This window comes from Corythoichthys intestinalis, chromosome 21, assembly GCF_030265065.1.
Source record: "Corythoichthys intestinalis isolate RoL2023-P3 chromosome 21, ASM3026506v1, whole genome shotgun sequence".
NCBI lineage: Eukaryota > Metazoa > Chordata > Actinopteri > Syngnathiformes > Syngnathidae > Corythoichthys > Corythoichthys intestinalis.
Genome location: NC_080415.1, coordinates 17170941 through 17191801, shown reverse-complemented (window position 1 = coordinate 17191801; position 20861 = coordinate 17170941). Strand labels below are relative to the sequence as shown.

At 38.9% G+C, this 20861-nt stretch overlaps 1 protein-coding gene across 3 annotated transcripts; it reads left to right on the top strand.

Moving 5' to 3' along the window:
* Positions 1–223: 223 nt before the first annotated feature.
* dnajb12b (DnaJ heat shock protein family (Hsp40) member B12b) lies at positions 224–20601 on the top strand. Of its 3 annotated transcripts, none has more exons than XM_057826974.1 (9): positions 224–689; positions 4189–4363; positions 4526–4671; positions 7992–8159; positions 8230–8300; positions 9367–9476; positions 9548–9720; positions 9800–9952; positions 17290–20601. In XM_057826974.1, exons 1-8 carry the CDS (start codon positions 557–559, stop codon positions 9919–9921), a joined length of 1098 nt encoding a protein of 365 aa, XP_057682957.1. In that variant the 5' UTR covers positions 224–556; the 3' UTR covers positions 9922–9952; positions 17290–20601. The 3 variants fall into 3 exon arrangements, with proteins under 3 accessions (XP_057682957.1, XP_057682956.1, XP_057682955.1); XM_057826972.1 differs by having other exon boundaries at positions 228–689; positions 9364–9476; XM_057826973.1 differs by lacking the exon at positions 17290–20601 and having other exon boundaries at positions 226–689; positions 9364–9476; positions 9800–15577.
* The last annotated feature ends 260 nt before the right edge of the window (positions 20602–20861 follow it).

Below are 20861 nucleotides of genomic sequence, written 5' to 3'. Positions count from 1 at the left end.
TTTTCAATTTTGCTCATTTTGTTCATTGGATTCACATTTTAATTATCAGTATTAATTTTTGCTCATTTGATATTTTTTCTTATTATGTGTATTACTTTTTTATAGTTTTGGTGTTCTTTCCAAGAAACCTACCGCCCTAGGCTTGAACTTCAAGTTGAGCATTAAATACTGATATGTTAAAAATTTGCAAATGTGTAGTCACAATTCTGGATAAGATCAAATAAATTTCTTCAATAAAGGTTGCAAGGTCACCCTGAAATGTCACCAATTTCTGGAAATAAATACAATAACAAAACACCCTTTGACCTACATTTTTAAAGAAGCTATTTGTCTCCCTCTAGAGGGCAACTTCCACTAGCATCCCCATCACTCAACCTTGGCTAACGGCGCTAGCCCATTTCTTGAAGTCACTTGCTCCATGAATATATTAGAGGCTGGTTAACAAAAAGACGTCCTCTCTGCAAGCTGCGTTTACCGGCATCAGCATCCGCATGACGTCAACGCACGCTTTTATCGACTTCCGGTGCTGCTGCTAACCAAACCGAGGTCCACCACCATGGAGGTGAACCGGGATGAGGCGGAGCGGTGCGTCGACATCGCCGCCGCGGCGTTGAGCAGCGAGCAACCGGACAAAGCGAGGAGATTCCTGGAGAAAGCCCAGAGGCTGTTCCCCACCGAGAAGGCGAGGGGTGAGTCCATATTGACCACATATTGGCACTTGAACGCATCACCTGCTTTCTGCATGCATGTGAGTGAGTGTGCATACAGTATGATGTACAGTAGTACAGTATGTAAGCAAGGGTGTTGGGGTAGTTGGAACACGGCAAACTGGCCCAGGACAGACGCCATCACTAAGCAGTGAGACATCTTCAATAAAAATAATTACATATTTTGAAATGAATTCATTTACAGTTTGGGGAAGTTGGAGTGAAGCCCTGTTAAGTCATTTTTATGATTTTTCAATATACTGTATATGAAATATTTTTTAAGATAAGTGTGAAATGCTGAGAACGATATAGTGCTAAAGGGCTGAGGTATACCAATGAATTTTTCAATGAGTTTTTAACAAGAGCGTAGGTTTGGTCTCAGTGTTGGAAGGGACCACATAACCTTAATCATAACCTGCATGTACACATGTTGCTGGAGATGGAACATTAATAAAACTAAAAAGATTGGGTGAACGACGGTCAGGGCTACATTTCTCTCCAATAAGAACCTAATTAATTAAAGATGTCCCGATCGATCGGCATCCCGGGTCCGATCACGACATTTTCAAAGTATCGGAATCGGCAAAAAAATATCAGACATGCCTTGTTTTAATATATAAATATATTTTATTGAAATCGTTTTCTAATTGTATTTAACGTTACAGACAAAATGTCTTACACTCATCCAGAGTAGTTTTGGCTTAAAGTAGGGCTATCAACTTTATTGCGTTAACATCGGTAATTAATATTTTTTAATTAATCACGTTAATTAATCACGCATGCGCTGCACGACCCATTCACGCATTATCGCGTACATTCTATAAAGGCGCAGTTTACCTATATATAGAGCTTAAAGGCAGCGTATAATTAGCAGAGAGAATTTGGACAGCCTTTGGAGCCTCGTTTTATCTGGCTAAAGCCTTAGAATCTCTCTCTCAGCAATTAAAAATATCGTGAGAGGTAATGTGGGGAAGAAAGGTAGTTGTTGATCATTTTCTTAACACCCTATGTTTTTTCCCAACGCAGAGAAGATATATGAATTGGTGTCCCTACGCACAGTCATGGTTGCACTTTCCATCATGCATTTGGGCAGAACAGTTAAATGGGTGCAGTATCATTTACTGAAAGCTCAACAAAAACACAAAATGGCAATATTTAGTCACAATATACAAAGTCACATTTATCCTTTAAGAATTACAAGTCTTTCTATCCGTGGATCCCTCTCACAGAAAGAATGTTAATAGTGTAAATGCCGTCTTGAGGATTTTTTTTCATAATAAACAAATACAGTACTTACAGTATGTACTGTATGTTAAATGTATATATTCGTCCGAGTTTTATTCATTTTTTTCTTAATGCATTGCCAAAATGTATGTGATCGGGAAAAATTATCGGGAATGATTGGAATTGAATCGGGAGCAGAAAAAAAAGCAATCGGATCGGGAAATATCGGGATCGGCAGATACTCAAACTAAAACGATCGGGATCGGATCGGGAGCAAAAAAACATGATCGGAACAACCCTATAATTAATTGATAGGCTTGATGATTGACGCAAAATAAATCTGTATTGACCTATACTACTATACCCTAACGTTCACACTGCAAATTTACAGTATAACGTCTTAATCTCTTAATTTTTCTTGAATCTAGTCGAATAATTTTCATTTTTGTTTTGAGTTTTAAAGGCTAGTTAACATATTAATGCGTCAGATTCTTCCGCTTACTTTTAGTAAATATTACCATTTGTTCCTATTAAGCCTATACATCTAAAAGTCGGTCATTTTTTACCTAAATCAAGAAAAAATACTTTCAAATAATTTTTTGAACAATATCTAGTCTTGAATTAAGAACATTTCTCTTTCTTTATTTTCTTTAACCTGTCCTGTTCAGCTGCCTGTCACAGAGAATGGAGACCTGAGTGTCCGATTGGTCTAAACAGTTTTAATATATCACATGGGAATGTGACATACTCCCATTGTGATCATTCAACGACAACGTACCTCGTTTATTTGGAAAAAGCAGCGAACAGGAGGGGGACAGAAGAAAAGAAGGAGAGAGAGAGAGAGAGAGAGAAAGAGAGAGAGAGAGAGAGAGAGAGAGAGAGAGAGAGAAGAAGCACAAACAACAACAACAAATACATTGAACGTCAACACAAACTATGAATATGATGTTGGTGCTATCATTAGCTAGTTGTATTATTGAATTAAGAACATTTCTGGCAAACAATTTTTTTAAAGATTAAATATACTTTTTTTTTTTTTACTTAAAATAGGTCTGTTAAGCTTATTTTCAGCTAGCTATTTTATATTATTTCAAGAAATCTGAGTAAATTTTACTTGAAGCACTAGGAGATAATTTCACTTATTTCCAGTAGATTTACACTGAAAACAAGGGAATTAAAAATTTTTTTCTTCAATTTTAAGGAGTTGTGTTTTTGCAGTGCGTATGTGTTGGTTCAGGTGATACACCGTTTGATTCAAACCTTTGTTTTCAAAAACTGCTAAAGAAACATTTTGAAAATTTCCAGAATAAATGCCTGGATTTTAACAGGAAATGTAAATTGCATTATTTGAACACAAATTATATTACCAAACACAAGAAATTAAAGCTTGTTAATTAATTTCTTCAGTATCCAGGAATGCAAAAAAAAAAAAAAACATTTGTCTTAATAACACTCAAAATTGTCTGTCTAAATAAATGAAATACAACAAAAAAACTGAGTCAGGGAATAACAAAAATAAATAAACACAGAGCCTTCTTTCAGGAAAAACACTACTGCTTTTGTCCACAAGCACAGCTAAACTCAACAAAAAAATTTCATGGTCATTCATTTGATCTTAGACAGTCTTATGATGCCACTGTCAAAGTTTTATTGATTAATATTTTTTGGTGTAAATATCCCATAATACTGTGAGGACAGCTGCGGCTTATAGTCCAGTGCGGCTTATCTATGAACAAATGCCATTTTCCTGTCAAATTCGGTGGGTGGCGGCTTATAGTCAGGTGCGCCTTATAGCCTGAAAATTACTGTAGGAGTAGTAGCAGTTTGATCGTACAGTGGTACCTCTACTTACGACCGTCTCTACATACAAAATTTACAGGTAATGAACTTACGACACACCTCAACTAGAAAATATTGCCTCTTGTGATGAAATTTCAGGATACGAAACAAAAATGCAGTATGGGTGCTATTCGCAGCTCCCAAAGTTTACTGAATGTAACATATTATAGCTGCTCTGCCATTGGCTTTTTCCTAGCATCTTCCTGGCATCCACTTGGCTAATAATGATCTCTACTATATGTGTACATGTGTATCCCAGTGTCCTCGTCATTCGCCCCTCATGTTCCAATTTTTAGTTTACGATACTACTTTCAGAACCAATTAATGTCGTAAGTAGAGATACCACTGTATTTGGAATTTTGGCAAAAATCGTGGCGCAAATGTATAGATGTTTCATTGTTAGTGTTTGATTTCTTAGTGCTGCTAGATCTCATGTCCAAGAACGGCTTCACACCCAGACAAGACACACATGCGGACCTGAATGGAGATTCAGGACCTCGATTACGACAGAGCCAAAGTGGTGACCAAAGCAGACCTGAAGAGAAACCCGTGGATAAGTCCTACACGGCAGAGCAAGTGGATGCTGTGCGAAGGTATCTGAGATATCTTAAAATGAACAATATGGAATGATTCATAAAGTAAACTGTATAAACCATACATGAATGTAGCTTTAAACACAGTAGGTGCACCGACCGCTACATACTAGCAAGCCAATAAAAATAGTTTATTTCCGAATTTCTGTGTTCCCATTGCAGGATCAAGCAATGCAAAGATTTCTACGAGATCCTCGGCGTGCAGAAGGACGCTTCTGAAGATGAGCTCAAAAGATCTTACCGGAAGTTAGCATTAAAATTTCATCCGGATAAGAATCACGCCCCTGGTGCCACAGAGGCATTTAAAGGTAACGTTTTTGGCTATCTGATTTAAGATCCTTATACCAGTACAGTGATCCCTCGTTTTTCGCGGTTAATAGGGACCAGAACCCGCTGCGATAAAAATATATATATATATTTTTTTTTGTGTGTGTGTGTGTGTTCAATGTATTTATTCAGATTTAGCATTGGAAAGAGATACATATAAGACATGCTTTTTCACTTTTTTTCCCCCAAAGTATAATTTAAAAAAATGTATATATACATTTTTCTCAGGTAACGCGGGCAGGCAGGTGGACCCAAATGCAGGGAGGCGAGGCAGATGAACGATGCAAAAATGATTTAATTACAGCCAACAAAAACAAAGTACAAAACAAAGGCTGTGGTGATCCAAAGAAAGCACAGGGGCAAAGAAAACTGTCACTAACAAAAGACTGCGTTTCAAAAAAAACTTACTTGGAACACAAGGGCTTGGATAGACGAGGAAAAATGCTGACCAGAACGTGGACACGAACATTGACAATGTCACGACAAGGAGTGACAAGAAAGTGGGAGCTTATATACACACACAGACAAGGGTTAACGAAACAACGAGGAACAGGTGGGAGGCACAGGACGCTGCAGGTTGGAGGATACACGAGGAGCAGGCACAACAGGTGAAATCTGGGCAATCGCAGGGACATACTAGGAGGTAACCAACTCAAAACCTAACACATTTTAATAAATGGTTTTTAAGCACTTCAAATTTAATAATTATGATAAGTTTTAAACATGTTACTGTCCCACCGAATTTATTTTTAAAGAACAATAAAGTACTGTACCGCAGTACAAAATGCCTGGCTTTATGAAATGCTTCTGATACCTCCCTTGGCTGTGACTCTTGCAGTGACATGCGGGAATTACAAACTGCTCAGAATCACTTTTAACATGAGGCGTTTATTGCCCCAAATACAACACCACCGGCTGCCTCGAACGTCGCCACACACACACATTCATTCCAGCGCGCGCTTACTTATCCCCCACCCGCACAATGCGCATATAGAGCCTGTTTGTTTAAACGCAGCACTTCATTGAGTGAGTCTACAAATCTTCTCACTTACACATAATAAGTTGTTACTGCAACTGTTTAACAAGTTAAATGATGATTGACGCATGGGGCGCTTTTGAAGCCTGTGACTCTGGCAAGACCAAACACAAACATCTGTCAACATTGTTAACTTTAACAGCCATTCCATAGCACGTGTACTGCCTGTGGGACAAAGAGCAGGGAGAGGGAGCGAGAGTAGGACTAAGCGATCGAGTCGGGACAGCTCATTTGTATTTTTTTTTTTTTCAATGAAAAAAAATACGCGATGGACTGAGGGCTCAAAGTTTGAAGCGCGAAGTAGCAAGGGATCACTGTACATCCTCTCTCCCTGTGTAGAGTATGTATGGGTTCTCTCCTGGTACTTCGGTTTCCTCCCACAATTCCAAAACATGCATGGTAGGTTAATTGAACATTCCAAATTGTCCGTAGGTGTGAGTATGTGCATGGATGGTTGTATGTCTCTACGTGCCCTGCGACTGGCTGGCAACTAGTTCAGGGTGTACTCTGCCTCCTCCCCGCTGTTAGCTGGGATAGGCTCCAGCACCCCTGCGACTCTCATGAGGATAAACAGTTCAGAAGATAAATGAATGAATACCAGTAGATTCTTAATTCAGTACTGTAGTAAAACAATAAGCATACTAGTAGAATGAATGTGCTTACCAGAAATCTTTATTCCCCCCAACTATAAGTGCATCTTCTAGCCTTGTATCATGCTATTAAACAAGTAAACTACAGTGCAGTGCTGTAAGCACATGTAGCACATTAGTAGCCTCACGGATCCCACTAGTAGCACCAAAATGCCAAAGAATAGTTTTGCCTCAATCATAGACTTCACTATAAAATGACAAGACAGCTCCTACGGACACGGCTTCCCATAGGGGGCTGGGCCAGGCTGAGCGTCGTGGAAGCTTTCATTGCGATAAACTCAAACACACGCTGCGTTCTAACCCCTGATTGAGGTGGAAACGTGACGAAAGTTTTAGTGCAGACAAGCAGGCAGGAGTGTCTTGGAGTGATTTGGTCCAGGATTCAAGGTAATTATTATATAAAATAGCTCGATGCATGCACTTTGAAACTTGAAAAAAATTAAATGAATGGAAAAAATTAGCATAACTTTAGCTTGAAATATTTACGTAAAATGAATGATAACTGCCAGGTTTTGTGCTTTTAACCAAGAATCTAGACTGTTTTGCGTTCATATCTATAGCAGTTTTTGGGACTTACGCATTTATTTACAAGAATTTTCAACTTGAAAAGCTCTTTGTTTTTTGATGGCCATGTTGGATTTTGTATGCATACACAATAACTAACTTCTAACTACATTCAAATAATCAGGTAATTTTTGGCCCAAAAAACAGTAATTTAGACATTTCTGTGTCCATACAAAAAAAAAAATCGGATTTTACATGTTTTATTTCATGTAACATTTCAATTTAAAAACGACGAGGGCCAGATAGCTGGCAAGATGTGGTAAGGTAAAAGTGGCATCGGAATTCAACCTAAATAAGTTGTGATTGTACATAAAAAAATACAACATTTGCTGTTGACATACTGTTGAGTAAAATTAAGATGATTCTGCATGCTTTCCTCAAGTATTAAGTTTCTGATGAGAAAATTTGTGATTTTTTTAGCTGTTGAAAACTTATGTCAAAATTGCACTAAATAAAAAAGGATTTAAGTCGCTATTTCAGGCAAAAACTTATATGTTAAATATTGCTATTGACCCTGAAAATACCGGTGATCATTTCTGCATTTGGTGCAGCTAGCGTAAAATCTGAGGATTTAATAGCCTTTTTAAGTTTTCCTATACTTATATAAAAAATAATTAAACGGGATTTTATCAGAGAACGAATTTGAATTTTTTGATGCCGCTCCTCATGGAGACTCATATACTGTATGCCTAAGGTAGGGGCCTGTTTTGGTTTTAGGTCACTAGCGGCTTTGGTTTTGATTTGAAAATATTTTAATTTTAAGTTTTTGAAAATAAGCCGTCTTGTTCCCGTCAACTGATAGTGAAGTCTATTTCTCAACATTAACTTTGTGTTGTCCCACCATTTTCTAAAAATTATACTACTACTTTGCAAAAACATCAATACTGAAGACAGTATTTCTACTCTTCTATCATAATCGTTCTGTATGTAATACAAAAGTGGAAGGCAGAATTATAAAAAAAACAAAAAAACAACATTATTCTTGAGAAACAACCAATAAACTAATGCTACAGGATTGAATATAACTTCTTCTTTTTAATTCATTGAGCAGCTATTGGGAACGCGTACGGTGTGCTGAGCAACGCCAACAAAAGACAACAATACGACACGTGCGGCGAGGAGAGGCGGCATCCAACCAGTCAAGCGAATGCCAACTTTGATGCTGATATTTCACCCGAGGACCTCTTCAACATGTTCTTTGGAGGAGGTTACCCAGCCAGTGCGTCTCATCGCTGTCGCCATTCAAATGCTGTTTACCAATTGTTCATTCAACTTGTATTGTTATTTAGGTAGCAATCATGCATACACAAATGGGAGGATGCGGCACCAGAGGCCCCAAAGAAGAGAACGACAGCGAGATGTAAGTACAGTATTCTTCACAAGTAATGTGCTACAGTAGCCACTAGAAGGCGGTATTGAGTCATGTATATATTAAGCCATATTTTCCCCAATTGAAATCTAAGCACTGTGTTGGATACTGTTCCAGACACTCTAAGAAAGGTGAAAATTTATGATATAAAGAGACCAGATTTTTTAAATAGTTTAGAATGTTATACATTTTTCAAACACAACTTAATTAATGTATTCCTAAAGTTCCATTTGCAGTGTATTCTTGGTTTGCAAGGCAAAAAATGTAGCGACATCCCTTTATTGAACATCAAGATAACTCGTTTTGCCTCAGACTAATGCTGGGATTAGGGCTTCAGCTATCGATTATTTAGTAATTGATTCATCTATCAACTACTTAGGTAATTTGATTAATCGAGTAATCAGATAAGGAACATTTAATGTGTTGCAGAATAAATTTTAGGAGATGTAAAACAAAGGCTTGCTAAGATTGCACTCTCAAAAGAGCATTAAATGCGAATACAAAATAAAATTCCCGAGGGTTTTTTCAAACTATGCAGATTGCACTTTCAGCCGAGCCTCAAACGGTATAAAATAAATGAATGAAGATATAAGTACTAAAGAACACTTGGATAACTTGCATAGCAAAAGTCCGCTCGCTTAAATACTAAAAAATGCTAACTTGTTTTTACAATGCTCTGAACAAATTGTTCAAACACATATTCCCACAAAAAAACAGCTAAATATATCTCTAAACTCAATTACACATAAAAAAACATTAGGTCAAACAAAAACTTACCTTATTTTTGCCTTAACAGGGAGCAGCTGGAGTCAGCCATATTAAATGAGTTATGTCGTATTCACTGTTGCCACAAAAGGACAGGGTATCCACCCAAATCGATAAAAGTAAATGTGAACACTTTTAGAAAAAAACATTACAACGCCATTCTAATTAAACAAATCCTCCAAGCAGCAAAATTTGATTCGAAACCTTTATCATAATCAACTTACTCGAGGTAATCGATTAATCGTTGCAGCACCAGCTGGGATAAACTTTGTTTTTTTTTGTCTGTCAGCAGGGGGGCCTGGCCCTCTTCGTGCAGATCATGCCCATCCTCATCCTTGTTATTGTCTCGGCCCTCAGCCAAATTATGGTCAAAAGTCCAGCGTACAGCCTCAGCTATCGGCCGTGAGTTAAAAACAACAAAGCTTTGCCAAAATGGTCACGTCAAAGCTTCCTCACACTTTATCACGTGACAGGTCAGCGGGCCACACGCAGAAGAGACTGACGGGGAACCTGAAGGTCGTGTATTATGTGGCCGAGAACTTCCCCAGAGACGTCAACGACGAGAATCTGAAGCGATTGGAGGAGACGGTGGAGGATGATTATATCTCCAACCTGCGCAACAACTGCTGGAAAGAGAAACAGCAAAGTACCTAGTGATATTCTGCCAAACCTGCTCACAAAAAAAAACATATTCTATTAAATAATTTGCATTCTCTCCTCTTTAGAAGAAGGCATGCTGTACCGAGCACGCTATTTCGGTGACGCAGATCTATACCAGAGAGCACAGAGGGCTCGGACGCCGAGTTGCGCCAAGTTGTCTGAGATCAGCGCATCTGTACACGGCTGAGGCCACCTCGCCTTCCTTCGTGTTGTTGCAAGCAAGTACTCTTAAGTATCTATGATAGGGGTGTGACAAAATACCGAAATGTTGATATATTGTGATACTTTGTATCCCAAAAGGTTATCGATATGCTCCTGTCACGAATTGAGATATCGTTTTAAAAGGGTGTCAATTAAAAAAAGAAGAAAAAAAAGGCTGCCATTGATGGTGCTCGACGCCCAATCCATTTAGACTTGGAACGTTCGTTTTTTCAAAACCAGAGCATTTAGTCATTCGGTCCGATTTTCGGGGCATTTACAGGTCACTTGCTTTTCATTTTAGGGCATTTACAGGTCATTTCCTGTTGCGTTTGTGTCACTGCCTATTTATTTGGGTGATTCCCAGGTCACTTCCTGTTCCGTAATGAAAAATAAACAGCAAGTGACCTATAAAATACCCCAAAATCAACAGGAAGTAACTGAAAATCAACAGGTAAATGACCTTAAATGGCCCAAAATTACTCATTGCCTGACACTGACTGCCACGGACGGCCATAGATGTTCAATCCGTTTGAAGTGGTTCAAATGGATTGGACGTCTACTAGTGATAAACTCGTTCCAATTCACAGCAGAAGTTAGTTTTTCTGTAAAATCGTTGTATCGCTATATCGTCAGATCATCGTTATCGTGAGCTTTGAATTGCAAATCGGGTCGTATCGAGAGGTACAAAGAGGTTCCCACTCCTAATCAATGAACACCTTATTTTAGATATACCAGTATATTGCAGGGGTGCTCATTGTTTTTTGCTCCAAGATCTACTTTTAAAGGAGACAAACTCCTGCGATCTACCTTAACACCAGAAGGGAGGGGTTTTAAAAAAAATTTTTTATACACATAGTAGGGCTGCAGCTACTGATTATTTTAGTAGTCGATTAATCGATGAACGAATTAGTTCAAATAATCGAGTAATCGGATAAGGAACATGAAAAATTAAAATACCTGAGCTTAGCCTCAATTGGTATAAAAAACAAAAAAAGGATCTATAGACAACAAAAGAACAAATGGCTAACTTGCATAGCAAAAGTCCACTAGCTTAAATGCTATAAAATGCTAACGTTTTTTTTTTTTTGCAATGCTCTTAACAAATGGTTCAGAAATATATTCCCACAAAAAACAGCTAAATATACCTATAAACTAAATTGTGAATACAGTAAAAAACATTAGCTCAAACAGAAACTTAGCTAACGTTGGTCTTAACAGGGAGCAGTTGTATTCAGCCATGTAAAATGAGGCACACCAGAGGGCAGTGTATCCACCCTAATCAATAAAACTAAATGCAAACACTCAAAATAAACCATTACAACGCCACTTTAATTAAACGAATACTCGAAACAATAAAATTTAATTTGAATATTTTTTTCTAATCGAATGCTCGAGTAAATCGATTAATCGTTGCAGCACTAGTACATAGTTATTAATATTGTGTGAGCAACATATGAGGTTATGTTACTCGCACAACATTTTTTTTTTTTTTTATTGATGCCGCGAGCTACCCCCCACTAGCGATGGAATCGACTTAATGGGCACCCCTGCTCTATTGTATAGGTACACAATATTTTGACAGACTGTCATGGTTTGACTTTAGTTCTGTGCCCACGTGTGTCTTGTCCATGTTCTTCCCCATTGATTTCACCTGTTGTGGCCTGCTCCTTGTGTGTTGACCAATCCGCTGCCTCTTGTGTCACCCACCAGTGCCTCATTGTGTCGTTACCCCATGTCTGTATTTAAGATTTCCATGTGCTGTATGTTCTTGTTGCGTCATTGTTGTCCAAGCCCTCATGGTCCTGTTCTTCTGCCAAGTGAGTTTTGATACCCGATATATGTTTCATTCCCTTGCCCTTTTTGTACTTTGTTTTTGGACCTGTGGTTATTGAAGCATTTTTGAGTTCCCTGACACACTCCCTTTTTTCCCTGCGTTTGGGTAACATTGCTGCCACACCATGACAGGAAAAGACACCACCTTGAATAAATGACTCACGTGCACAAGAGCAATGAATGAATTTAAAACTAAATTAAAATATATAATTTAGCCTCAAACATTATTTTAAAAAATGATCTGAGTACAACAAAAGAACAATTGGCTAACTTGCATAGCAAAAGTCCGCTAGCTTAAATGCTATAAAATGCTAGTTTTTTTACAATGCTCTTAGCAAATCAAGCATACATTCCCACAAACAAACTTCTAAATATACTTCTAAACTACATAACGAATGCATAAACAAGCATATTAGCTCAAACAAAAACATACTTTATGTTGGTCCTAACAGGGAGCAGCTGGATTTAGCCATGTTAGATGGGTTATGTCATATTGTCAGTTGCCACTAGAGGGCAATGTATCCACCCAAATCAATAAAACTAAATGCAACACTTTCAAAACAAACCATTACATCGTCACTCTAATTAAACGAATCCTCAAAGCAGCAAAATTTGATTCAAAGCTTTTTTTCTAATTGAATTACTCAAGTTATTCGATTAATCGTTGCAGCACCGGAACAAACGTTCATTCGCTCCTCCCTGTCAAAATGAATTGGACGTCTTTACCGTCAATTGCACTAAGAAATAAGCATTCCTTCCTGTTTAAATGAATTGGAAGTACAGTGATCCCTCGCTATGTCGTGCTTCAAACTTCGCACCCTAAGTCCATCGCGGATTTTTTTTTTCAATTAAAAAACAAATAAATAAATACAGATGAGCCAATCACGTAGTCTCAAAGGTGGGTTATGCTTCTGCGGCAGACCTACGCCATCAAGGCAGACCCGATTTACGACCCTCCGCCGTAGCCTGACGTGCAGCTCCACAAAATTCAGCGTCTTCTGCGTCACCTGCGCCTCAACATTCGTATGATCAACATTTGTTGTTCAATGTTGAGGAGCTGAAGATGCACATTCAAGTGTTCCATCTCCGTTGGCATTGTTGTGTAATCGAAACAAAACTAGAGGAAGTCGACAAGAGTCCCCCAAAACGGTTTAAACACAATGCCACACCCCTCTAGTGGCTTGGCGGTGAATTACAGAGCAACGTGTTCCCTTGCCGCAGAACTATCGAATGCTCATTGACGCCGTAGTCGCTACGCCGTCACCGCAACGCAGAAGCACAACTCAGGGGCCGTTTACATGGCGATTCCGAGAATACGAAAAATGTCAAATTTGCATTTGCATTTGCGTCTCCATTTGAACAATTTCGCGATTCCACATGAAAACGATGTAGTATTCATGCCAGGCCTTAGGGGGCAGTGCAGATTTACTGGGCGACAGAGAATGATGCACTTTGACCCCACCAAGCTCCCTCAGCCCGGAAAAAAATATGCCTGCCCACTCGAAGAAATTTCATTTTTCTTTTGCTCAAAAAGGCACAAAAATTGAAACGTTCAACATATTTAATTTAAAAATATTATTAAAACAATAAATTAAAGCCGACATTCCGCCATATTTGCTGTTTTTAATGTTTAGTAGCACCGCTGCGCACGCCCAATGTGACGTGTACGAGTGCTGACGTTAACGACGCGGTCTCGCACCGCAGGAGCCTTTGATATGCATGCCGAGGAAGCCCCCCTCAACCCCCCCGCAATCAGATTCTTCCACTTTGGAGGCAGGATTCAGAATTTTTCGTCTTCGCTGACACCATATGCACGCGAGGCGAGTCCGCAACTCAGTCATTGCGTCTTTGTGTCGCAGAGTCGCCATGTAAACTGCCCCTCAGGCTTCACTCTCCCCCCTGCTGCTCTTTGTTGGTCAGGCAGAGCACTGGATTTTCTTATTTAAGTTAACGATGATTGACAGACGTTTATTGTTTGCTCTTGCCACAGATGCCTGGAAGCCGAAGCTTCAAAGCGCCGCATGCATCAACATCATTTAACTTGTTAAACAGTGGCAACTCATTGTGTGTAAGTGAGCAGCCTGAGCGGATTTGAGTGGACTCACTCAATGAAGCATTTAATAAAGACAAGCATTTTTCTACTTTATTCTTGTTTGAAAATAATTCGGTGGGACAGTAACATGTTTAAAACTACTCATAATTATTATATTTGAAGTGCTTAACTCATTCACTCCCAGTCATTTTCACCAGTGCAACCCCCTTTGTTCCCAGCCGTTTTACTGGATTTTGACTGAGATTGCAAGGCCCACACAAAATTCTGTTCTATTTCTATATAAACATGGAACCCACCAAAAGAAAGATTAGACTCTCTTCTTTCAGCAGAAAGAAAAGTTAGTTCATATCTTTTTCCATCCTTTAGAAATCAGCATTAGAAAATAGCTTAGTTTCAGCAATTTTCTAATTTCTGATGAAAAAACAGAGAAATTGAGCTTTTTGTAAAAGCATACATTTCAAACATAACTTTGACTTTAACACAGCTATTTTTTGCTTCGTGACATACCAAACATCTGAATAATGTTTTCTTTATGCAAAATAACAGAAACAACAAGACAAATAGAGCTTTTGATAGCAAAGTAACAATTTATTTACACATAACTAACTGAGAGATGACGCTGTTGTGGCTGCGACAGCCGGGGTAAACTTTTCCCTCATCGCCGCTTGTCTCATAAAAATGGATTTTTTTGAGTCTCTGCGGGCTCTGCTCAACGAGCAACACAGACTCAACGGCATCGTCCGCTGCACTGGTGGTCCCGGTCGTTCTGCTCGGTCGTCCAGCGCCTGGCATCATGGGCGTCTTCCCGGTTGTTCTGCTCGGTCGTCCGCCGCCTGGAATCCTGAATGTCCATTCGGTCGTCTTCCGTGTTCTGTTGCATCGGGTTGCGGGTCTTACCAAATGCGCTACTGCCCTCCAGTGGCCAGTTTTATTGCTTTAAAATGGATTTTCAGCTTTGTGCTTTGGAGCTAAGTTGAATCAGAACCCAGAGATGTCTCTTGTGAAAAAAAACGTAAAAGACTTATAAATACGTCTTTGGGACACTGAAACAATTAAAAATAGAACGTATTTATACGGTTTTGGGAGCAAATGAGTTTAAAAAAAAAATTTAACATAAATATGTAGAGGTGTGCATCGGCACTGCCCTCACGATTCGATTCGATTACAATTCGGAGGGCCACGATTCGATTCGATTTGATTCGATTCAGAGGGCCACGATTTGATTCGGTTCGATTCGGCAATGCATCACGATGCATTAAAGCCTGGGATGCATTAAAATGCTAAAGCAAAGCATATTTTTCGTGAATCATGAGGCAACATAAGCGGTCAGACATTAAACAACTTTTTATAGGCTCTTGTGTCATTCGTGGTTGTAGTCAAATGAAAAAAGTAATATATATAAAAAAAATTTTAAAATCACAGCATTTAATTAGTGCTTTGAAACCAGGGCTTTTTTGTCTTATCTCTCTGCTTTCTCGATTGCCACTGCGCAATTGCGCATGTCTGTGACGTTACTCCCATGAGGAAGCAGATTTGGGTTCCTCGTCCCCCCTGCATTGCTTGTACAGTAGCTCCCTCTACAGGTAAACATGAGAATAATAATACAAATGGGGAAACCAAATCCATTGCATCACCAGAAGATTTTTGAACGGACTTATATATTTTAATATGTGCTGAATCGATTCGACTTGTTGCCCGCATCGAATCGCATCGTCCATGGCCCGCATCGGGATGCATCGCCGCATCGATTATTGTTGACACCAGTATAAATATATATATATATATATATATATATATATATATATATATATATATATATATATATATATATATATATATATATATATATATATATATATATATATATAGTGCCCTCCATAATTATTGGCACCCCTGGTTAAGATGTGTTTTTTAGTTTCTAATATTTTTTTTTATTCAAATAATATGGGACCTTAATGGAAAAAAAGAGAAAAATCCAACCTTTAATACATGTGCATTTATTCAGTGGGGAAAAAATCGCACATAAAGAAAGAATTATTTGACATCAAATAATGTGTGTCACAATTATTAGCACCCCTGGTGTTAATACTTTGTACAACCCCCTTTTGCCAACAAAACAAGGTCTGGGGACTGAGATGACCATGGGAGGAGCTTGATTTCGTGTCTGGTGAACCATTTCTGTGTAGATTTGGCCATATGTTTAGGGTCATTGTCTTGCTGAAAGACCCATCGACGACACATCTTCAGCTTTCGGGCAGAGGGCAACAGATTTTGATTTAAAATGTCCTGGGACCAGGCTTCAACTGGGACCGTGTGCTTTGGTCAGATGAGCCCAAAATTGAGCTTTTTGGAACCAAACACTCTAAGTGGGTCTTGCGTGCCACTAAAGATGCGCATGCTGAAAAGCACCTCATACCCACTGTGAAGTATGGGGGTGGGTCAGTGATGCTGTGGGGCTGTTTCGCGTCCAAAGGCCCTGGGAACCTTGTTAGGGTGCATGGCATCATGAATGCTTTGAAATACAAGGACATTTTAAATCAAAATCTGTTGCCCTCTGCCCGAAAGGTGAAGATGGGTCGTCACTGGCTCTTTCAGCAAGATAATGACCCTAAATATATGGCCAAATCTACACAGAAATGGTTCACCAGACACAAAATCAAGCTTGTGAAACATTATAGGAGAAGATTAGGTGCTGTTTTGTTGGCAAAATGGGATTGTACAAAGTATTAACACCGGGGGTGCTAATAATTGTGACACACATTATTTGATGTCAAATAATTATTTCTTTATGTGGGATTTTTCCCCCACTGAATAAATGCACTTGTATTGAAGGTTGGATTTTTCTCTTTTTTTCCATTAAGGTTCCATATTATTTGAATTTAAAAAAATATTAGAAGCTAAAAAACACATCTTAACCAGGGGTGCCAATAATTATGGAGGGCACTGTATTTTTTTATTTTCCTTTGGAAAAAAAAAAGTGAAAAAACATCATCTTATATGTATCTCTTTCCAATGATAAATCTGAATAAATACATTGAACACACACAACTTTTTTTTGTTTGTTTTGGGAGCTGGGCGGACTACTTCGCTGTTTTTCACTGATCACGGTGGATTCTGGTCCCCATTAACCACGAAAAACGAGGGATCACTGTATATCATTGACAATGGCAGAAAGTGAGTGAAAGTTATGAGTTATGCAAGGGTGAAATGAATGATGAAATAAAGGAATCATGGATGGAAGGGTGAAAAAAAGCGAGGAAGGATCCAGGAAAAGATGGGAACCAGGATGGTATGAAAAAAAAGCCGTAAGGAAAGGCTTCATTAGAAACCCAAGTCACTGCTGTGAGAGGAGTAATACATGCCATCCGCATGACTGATTGGTGATTGATTCATGTCCGACAAAAAGATAACAAACTTTGTTATTCGTTATGTTTTTTTTAATTTATTATATTCTTTTGTCCCTTCTAGACTAACCTGTTTGTAAATACTGTCATGAGCTTACCTCCTGAACGCAACAAGACAAAGCAGCTCCTGCTAAACTGGTTTAAAGTGGCGAAGCGTAAGGGTAAGGATTAGCTACAGGATATCAAACTGGACTTCACGGACTGAACCACGGGACTCCTTTTTTGGCTTATGAAATCGATGGAAAAGTTTAAGCATTCTGCTTCAGTTGCACCTTCTGAGTAACCCTTTGAAACTATGCAGTCATCGTGTAAAAACACCAAATGTATCGCCTATTACCTCACACCTGCTGTCATTTCAAATGTTACGAAACACCCTTAGATTTGTGTTTTAGCAATCTCATCTTGACCATATGTGTACATACAGTAGAATGACTGTCATGTGGGTTGGATTGCGGATTTTAAATGGGTCACATATAATCATGGAACGGGGACTCTGAAAGCCCCAACTCAAGCTTAACCCTTACAAATACTTTTATCCCTAACCTTTGACCTCCAACAAACCGCATGCACACGCGCACCATTTCTTCTAGCATCTGTTTGACAGAAAGCGATTCCACGAGAGGGTGCAAATTCCCCATCCGAGCGCCAATGGTTTACGTGCTGTGACGCCAATAGAAAATCACGTAGCATTTTTTCACGTGTTTTGGTTTTAACTAATTTACTGCCATTGACGTCAATTCAGTGGCAATAAATGAGTCAACGCGTGTTTCTCCAGAGTGTTGAATTATTTTACCCCCCCCAAAAAAAATCTCAATTGCAAATTATGCAACTGTTTTATGGTTTTAAAAAAATGAGCAGTTAATGACGGTAAAAAAAACTCATCAGGTGTCAAGCCCTCATACCGCAAACACACTCATGTTTATCTTCCTATTTTTGCTAGCGCCTCCCCCTGACTCACTTTTAGCGTAAGCCACTCGTCATTTAATGTAGAATTAAAGAGTTGCTCGATCAGGAGTAACATCCACTGAGCAATCTCAATATGTGGAAATCTGTCTCGCCTTTCATGTGACTATTTACTGTTATTGCAAAAAGGGCCATTCAAATCACAAGCTAATCGAGACTTTCGGATAATACTCCCTTGTTCTTATACAGTGGTATGAAAAAGTACCTGAACCTTTTGGAATTTGTCACATTTCTTTATAAAATCACCATCAAATGTGATCTGATCTTTGTCAAAATCACATAGATGAAAAAAACGGCGTCTGCTTTAACTAAAACCACCCACACATTTATAGGTTTTCATATTTTAATGAGGATAGCATGCAAACAATGACAGAAGGGGGAAAATAAGTAAGGGAACCATCTGCTTAAGGCAGTGCTTTTCAATTATTTTCTGTTACGCCCCCCCAGGTAGATGTCAACGTTTCGCCCCCCCCCCCCCCACACACACACACACACAACTCTCTGCTGCCACTGTAATTTGTATTATTTGCCTATAAACTATTAATATAAGTATATTCTGCACAATATTGTGCCCCTTTTATTATTAAAGAAAAAATATATCGCTCAACTTACAATAAAGTATTTAAATGACTTAAAGTGCATCACTTTGCCTGAATTAAATTTTTTTTTTTTTTTAAAAAGTCACATCCAATCTGTAAAAAATACATTCACGGTACATTTTTTGACCATCTAGCAGTGAAAAATAAATTTTAATAAAATCAATCAATAAGTACTAATAAATTCAAATAACCATTTAACCGTAAAAACCAAAAATAATCGAACAAAACCAACAGTGTCATTGGACAGTGGGACAGTTTTTATTTTTGGTATTTTGCACTGAGCAACTTGGTATGCCACCTTATAGGATGCTAACAGTGCTTGCTGGTTTACTGATGTAACACTGCGAAACAAAGTGAGACGATTGTTGGCAATATTCGGCACGTCTTGGCTGAAAAGAAATGGCTTATCAATGTGAGTGGGGTCTAATGCTTATAAGTCTTATCTTAGTATTAAATCTTATTTGATGTGGCTTCCTGTTGTCCGTTGCAAACGTTTTTAGACACAGACTGGTCTTTTCTCGTCTCCCACTGTATTAAAAGTCAAAGCCGAACGCTACATACGCTTAGTCATATTTCCTCGTCTTAGCTCGTCGTATCTCCAGTGCTCTTTGCTGTGTGCTCGTGTTTTGTTCAAAAATACTGCGCACACTTTAAAAATGATACATTATTCTAGTATGGTCAAAAAGTATGTTCCCTGAGGTCACATGCGCCACCCCTCGCATCACTCTGCGCCCCACTATTTGAGAAGTACTGGCCTAAGGAGACATAAAGAGCAATTGAAACCAATTTTTACCAAACAATTTAAGTCAGGTGTGTGCCCAATCACTGAGGAGTGGTTTTAAGCTGCCCTGCCCACTATAAAACACACACCTGGTAAGAAATGTCTTGATGAGAAACATTGTCTGATGTGCATCATGGCTCGATCAAAAGAGCTGTCTGAAGACCTGTGATCAAGGATTGTTGATTTGTATAAAGCTGGGAAAGGATACAAAACCATCTCTAAAAGTCTGGATGTTTATCAATCAACAGTCAGAGAAGTTGTCTAAAAATGGAGAGAGTTTGGCACTGTTGCTTCTCTCCAAGGAGTGGCTTTCCACCAAAGATGAAGCCAAACGTTCAGCAAAGAGTACTCAGAGAGGTAAAGAGTGTCTGCAAGACCTACAGAAATCCACTGCTGTCTAAAAAAAACATTGCTGCTCGTTTAATGTTCATAAAAAGGCACTTGGCAAAGGCACACTCCACAGAAGTTTTGGCGAAATATTTTGTGGACTGATGAAACCAAAATTGAATTGTTTGAGAGAAACATACAACATCATCCGTGGAGCAAAAATAGAACAGCTCACCAACATCAACAGCTCATCCCCACCTTGAAGCATGATGGAGGGAGCATCATGATTTGGGGCTGTTTTGTTACCTCGGGGCCTGGACAACTTGCAATCATTAATGAATTCAAAAGTTTATCAGGATGTTTTGCTGGAAAACCTGAGGCCCTCTCTCAGGCAGTTGAAGCTAAAAAGAGGATGAATGCTGCAACAAGGCAATAATCCAAAACACAGAAGTGAATCAACTTGAGAATGGTTTCAGAAGAACAAAATACACGTTCTGGAGTGGCCAAGTCAAAGTCCAGACTGGAACCCTATTGAGATGCTGTGGCATGACCTAAAGACAGCAATTCATCCCAGACATCCCAGAAATCTGACTGAACTACAGCAGTCTTGTAGAGAAGAATGGAAGAATGGGAAAAGATTAGTCCTGATCGATGTGCCAGACTGATCTGCAGCTACAGGAAGCGTCTGGTTGAAGTTATTGCTGCCAGGGGGGGGGGGGGGGGGGGGGGCACAAAATATTAAATGTGATGGTTCATTTACTAATTTTCCCCCCTTCTGTCATTGTTTGCATTATATTCTCATTAAAATATTAAAACCTATAAATGTTTGGGTGGTTTTAGCTAAAGCAGACACTGTTTTTTTCATCTGTGTGAATTTGTCAAAGATCAGCTCACATTTTATGTTGATTTTATGCAGAAATGTGAGAAATTCCAAAAGGTTCAGATACTTTTTCATACCACTGTAGT

Coding starts and splice junctions, on each gene's coding strand:
- dnajb12b (XM_057826972.1), top strand. CDS start 557: ATGGAGGTGAACCGGGATGAGGCGGAGCGGTGCGTCGACATCGCCGCC. Junction 690..4,188: donor CCCCACCGAGAAGGCGAGGG/GTGAGTCCATAT, acceptor TTGATTTCTTAG/TGCTGCTAGATCTCATGTCC. Junction 9,477..9,547: donor TACAGCCTCAGCTATCGGCC/GTGAGTTAAAAA, acceptor ATCACGTGACAG/GTCAGCGGGCCACACGCAGA.